This window comes from Pteropus vampyrus, unplaced genomic scaffold, assembly GCF_000151845.1.
Source record: "Pteropus vampyrus isolate Shadow unplaced genomic scaffold, Pvam_2.0 Scaffold34, whole genome shotgun sequence".
In the NCBI taxonomy this organism is placed as follows: Eukaryota; Metazoa; Chordata; class Mammalia; order Chiroptera; family Pteropodidae; genus Pteropus; species Pteropus vampyrus.
In genome coordinates, this window is record NW_011888815.1 from 6,506,848 (window position 1) to 6,512,335 (window position 5,488).

The following is a 5,488-nucleotide window of genomic DNA, read 5'->3' on the forward strand; positions in this document are numbered from 1 at the left end:
TCCCCCTTCAACTCACACTCCCTTTCAAACTACTCCTTCCTCCTGTTCTCAGCCTTAGCTTCGGGTTTTACTCCGATTCTCTGAATTTGCAGCCTGCTGACCTACAGGTTCTGGCTGAGACACTATAGCCAGGGGACCAGAAAGCCGAAGGGACCCCCGACGACTTGGGCCACTTATCCTGACAGCTCTTGATTCTGGTTGGCGGGCCTGGAGCCCAGGGGCCACGCTCACTATCCCATCGGCGACTGTTTCAAAGACCCTCCACCCCCGCTGGAGCCTCTCGGAACCTCTATTCCCCGAGATTACGACCCTGGCTCGAGGGCCTGGTGCCAAGAAGCACAGAGGGACACAGCACAGAGGAAACAGTGCCAGGTGGCCCAGACCTGAACCGACTGACCTCACCCCCGCTTCCTGCACCCTTCACTAGTGCAAGGCTGTGTTCCGCGTGTGACCACGGGGACCCTTCTAGCTCCCCCGGTATAATGACAGCTTCATTCCAATGCACAGCTGGACGTCTGCAGACCAGACAACGAGATTCTGCCTGTCACTGTGCTGGACGCTTGGTGACCTTTCAGGCAAGCTTTAGATGATTCTGTCACAGAACGCTTTCTGACCAGAACCTAAACGATTGACACCTCGCCTCTGGGACACACTGGTGGCCTTTCCCAGGCTGGGTCTGGATGCGCCTGGTTTTGAGACACTGATTGGTGTGGGTCTATAAGAGGCTGGGCAGCCCCACTGATAAGAGAATGTTAGCTCAGAAAGCCCCAAAAACGTGAACACTGGGCAGTAGGTCTGAGGCAAGGAGACAGGCTTAGTCACCAGAGCGCTAAGTCACACAAGGTACTAGCACCTTGAAGGCTCCGAGCAGCTCTGAGAAGCAGGCAGGGCCAGCGTCCATGCTTCCCATTTCAGAGATAAAGAGACCGAGGGTCAGAGAGGTCAAGATTCATTAATTGGTGACCCGGAGCTGTAAGTGGGCCTCTTAACCACTCTATCCCGAGACTCCACGTCCTAACGGCGTATTTATTTTGCGAGGGCCTTCATGCGAAGCCTCCCCTTCAATGTAAGAATCATCCAGGCAGCTCCATACTAAGCTTTACTACATTCATATGTTTGATTTTTGGACAAACTGGATTGTTGGCTTTGGTTCTGTTGCTTTGGTCAGATTTTCTGATCCAGGAGTAAAAAGAAAGGAGGCGATTTTGGTCTTCCTCAAATCCGCTGTGATCAGATGCTGCACTGTCACACAGCCAGGCAGCTAGAGCCTGAGAAATGTGGATTTTACGCACTCCGAGGGGGAGTCTGTAGTCTGACCTACGTGGGGGATGGCGCTTCTGCAAAGACCAGATTCCAGTAAGTTCTGCTTTCCAACCGACAAACCATTCCTTCCTCCTTAAAGCAGAGCACACACCACGTTCCCTGCCAGAGCCAAGCAGGTAAATCAAAGCCCCATGCGGCTGCAAGGAGCCTGGGGAGCCGGAGACCCGCGGTCCAGGGAGAGGGGCCGGCGGCCGCACGAGGACCCAGGCCACGGTGCCAGGTTGCCAGATTCTCAGAGAGAAGCCCAAATCCAAGCTTTCAGGTGACAGTTCCCTGCGTTTAAACGTTAGCAGCTAACTTCAAAACGTTTATGAGATCGTGCAGCCCACGTGACACAACAGTGGCTCTTGGGCCACCCGTCTGCAAGCCTTTGAGGGAAGAGACAGCCAGAGAGAAACAGGGAGGTGTTTTCGGCGGCTGAGAGCAGAAGTCGACACAAACGCTCTTCGTGCTCTCGTTCGAGATTTGGACGTTAGGAAATTCCATTAGAAAGTTTACAGTTTGGGGGAAAAGGCTCTTTAGAAGAACCACCTCGGGCGGTTCTGACACGTGACAACAGCACTTAGCTCTCAGTTGGCGGGAACCGTCAGAGACACCAGGTGAAGGAATGGAAAGGATTAAACAGCAAAGATCGTTTTTTTAAACTCATTTGAATGCTGCCTAATCCTGCCGCCCCAGCACGATCTCCGTGGCGGAGAAGGCTCCTGCCTTCTCCCACCGACCCTCACCTAAGCATCCTGGACACGACGAAAGTGCTGTGCGCCCACGAGCCCCCTGGGTGTGTGTCTCGGCCGAGGCTGCCTGGCCGATGCGGGGCCCCTGTGATGGCAGCATGACCAACGACCCACGCGGTGCTGGGCCACGGCTTTGCGCTCTGGGGGCCAGTCGGTCCCCTTAGAATTGCACGCTGTCTGGTGGGGTCACCGGCAGGTGCGGGGTTTGGAAAGCGAGTGGTCAGACCGGGGTCACGGCCGTGAACCGGGCCCGTGAGGGGGGCGCGTTCCTGCCCCCGAGCCCCGCCCCGCACGGCCCCGCGCGGGCGGACGCGCATGCGCGCTGGCCTCACCTTGGACCAGTCCCCCGTCTTCCACTCGTAGCAGCCGCTGTGGTCTTCGCAGGCCTCCTCGGCTCTGGGCCGCGTGGAAGCATCGCATTTTCCCTGTGAGTTGGTGCACGTCACGGTCCGCTTCCGCGTCCCCGCGCCGCAGGTGGCCGAACACTGCAAGACACCACTGAATATGTAACCCGGGCCGGTTCGGCTCAAGTCCCGACACCTAGGAAGTCCCCACGAGCTGCCAGGCCCAGTGCTGGGGACGCGAGGAGGGTGCTGGGTTCGTGTCCTTCAAACCTCCTGGTGTTATGCACAAGGTCCCAGCTGGCCCCCAGGTACCCGGCCCCCAGGTCCATGGCCCCCAGGTCCACGGCCTCCAGTTACAGGACCCCAGGTACATGGCCCCCAGGTACAGGGTCCCCAGGTACATGACCCCCAGGTACACGGCCCCCAAGTACACGGCCCCCAGGTACACTGTCCCCAGGTATGCGGCCCCCAAGTACATGGCCCCCCAGGTCCATGGCCTCTGCAGGGCCAGACCGGGGCAAAGGCACCAGCTCAGGGTGAAAAATGGCATCAGCACCACAGGTGACTTTTACATTTGGCAGCTGGCGGCCCTTGCAACGACTATTTTAATGGTGGATGCCAAGAACGGTCACAATATTCCCTTACTTCCCGGGAGACGGGGCAAGGGACAGTGTGTGGGGGGGGGACCTGAGTAGGGCCTGAGGGGCGACGACGATGTGCCAGTGCTGAGTCCCGATTCCCACGGCCTCAGGCAGCAAGATGCATGGAAGGAGTGACAGAGGCTGAGGAGTGACAGGTGCAGTGACGGGGGACCCGCGGGGTGGGTCGGAGCCCCCTCCTGGTGCCACCACCTGGAGCTCAGGAAGGGACAGTGTCCAGGCTGGCAAGATGGCTTCCCCACGTCGAAACACAAAGCAGAAGGCGGCCCAGGCAGAGCGGACTCGTGACCTCGGGGGCGGGGGGCAGGGAGGAGAAATGAGTGACAGTGTGCATGAGCTGGCCAGCTATCAGAGGTGACATGGCCTGTGGAGCTGGTGTGCCAGGTGTGGAAGCCCCGTCCCCACTGCCGAGCAAGCACGTGACTCACAGAGATGGTGGCCTGATGACTGCGGTCGGCCAAGCTGTGCAGACACGAGGAGACTCAGGCTGCCCGGGAGACGCTGGGGGCCATTCCCTCCCAACAGTGGGGCCCAGCGCTCTCATCACGGGGGGAGGGGAGTGGTGCTCACGAGCAGCAGGGGTGCAAAACGGACCCCAGCAACTCTAACTTCTGAGTTCAGACTTGCTTGATGTGTCTGTAGCTGACTTTTTTCAGCTATAACAAACTTGACGTCTGAAAAAATGCCTATAGGACAAATGTTCTTTATATTTCTGTGATTAACAGTTATTCTAACGTTACCTAGTTTTTTTTTCCCATGAGTTCAATTTAGCTCTCTGTCTGAAGGTCCCATTGGGCTTTTTTCTTTTCTTTTTGAGGTGAATTTAGCTCGGCTTGTATTAGAACACACGGGTGTCAGAGCTGGTTTTGTCTGCCACCTGGGGAGCTGGGAAAGCGTGTGCGTTTTAGCCCATGTGTGGCCGGTTTTGAGGGACCTCGGAGGCGAGGATCAGCCCACGGCTGGCTTCGCCCACAGGGCCGCCTGGGCAGGGTGCGTTGGGGCCAGCAGGGCTGCTGCTTGGAGCCCCAGGCTGTCCCCTGCTTCCTCGCGTGGCGATGTCACCTGACCATTCCGCCAACTACGTCCTCACCACGTGGCTCACAGCCTCCTCCCTGATACCGATGCTCACACCCCTGGCCTCATCTGCAGCCGTCAGCCTCTTCGCCACTCCTGCCCGAGTCTGACTCTGCTCTGTGCTCCTTGCTGTTTTCCCTTGAATTTCAAACACCGAACGTCCAGCCTGTTTCTTGACCAAACCATGGCTCGTCCCCACGGGCTGGGACAGCGTTCAGCTTCTCTCCAGGCTCCTGACCGAGGGATGGGGCCCGCAAGCCGACGACAGGAGAGAGTCACTCGCTACCTTTTGCTTCCTTTGTTGACATCTGCTCTTCATTCTAACGAAGCTGGGAAGAAGCCGGGGACAGACGCTGAGAGTGATCAGCACTGCTGGCTGAATAAAGGTGCTCCCTGTCGATTCAAATTCTCCCGTGAGCAATTTAAACCTAAGCGTTGCCAGGGGGATCAATGTCAGAGGGCCTTGAGCACGTGGCACAAGTGGCAGAAGCGCCAATTTTCTGAGCAAATCTTCACGGCGGCGGCGGGGGTGGGGGTGGGGTTGCAGATTTGAGTCTAAGTTGAATATTTCGTGAATATTTAGGAAGATGCGTTTTGCTGGAACTCTGGCCGAGCCGGAGTCAGACCGACTGGCGTGGATGCTATTTCAGGACCGGAATCAGGCAGGGTCAGACACACAGACGCAGAGACAGAGGTGTTTCTATAAATCTTGTTCTGACTGTCTCACTTTTTGGCGTTCTTTAATCCGAAGATGAGAGCTGATGACGTCGGGCTTGGTTATTTTGGTAAAGAGGCTTTTTTTTTTTTTTTTCATAGCAAAGAGCCTGAATGGAAAAGTTATGGTTTTGATCTGATTAAAGCATAAATCTTGTGTGGATCAACAGCCAGGTGATCAAGGCCCTAAAGCTCATGGGAGGCGGGGGTTGGACACATGTCCCCTCCCCCGAAAAGGTCCCTTAAATGTTACACTTAAACCTAAGTACACGTAAGTTAAAAAATTTTTTTTTTTTTTTTAATTTTCTTCTTTTCTTAAAACATCATAAAGGGCAGGTTAAACACTCAGGTCTTTAAACTGTTACATGTCAAAATCTGTCTGAAAAGCAAAAGTTTTAGAAGAGCCAAGGGCAGGATTTTCCTTCTGTAAGAATAGGCTGAACACTTTCTTATTCAAAATAATTCCAACTGTTTGGCAACAAAAAGGAACTTTAAAAATGTTTTCCACACTGAGGAGTGCCTTGGAACCAGCCTGTCTGACTTCCCAGAGCACATCTGACGAGGACCTGAGGGGAGCTGGCCCTTTATTCAGCTCTTTTTTGTTTGTTTGTTTGTTTGTTTTCTAGCCAAACAATCAAAA

At 55.3% G+C, this 5,488-nt stretch overlaps 1 protein-coding gene across 1 annotated transcript in view; it reads right to left on the reverse strand.

The window, feature by feature from the left end:
- Positions 1-5,488, reverse strand: part of LOC105290273 (A disintegrin and metalloproteinase with thrombospondin motifs 17-like) — a 30,577-nt gene that overhangs the window by 13,677 nt on the left and 11,412 nt on the right. The window contains exons 2-3 of the mRNA XM_011357314.2: positions 2,773-2,900; positions 2,390-2,597 (exon numbers count right to left, since the gene is read on the reverse strand). Coding sequence (XP_011355616.1) covers positions 2,390-2,597; positions 2,773-2,900 — 336 coding nt within the window. The remainder of the gene's footprint in view (positions 1-2,389; positions 2,598-2,772; positions 2,901-5,488) is intronic.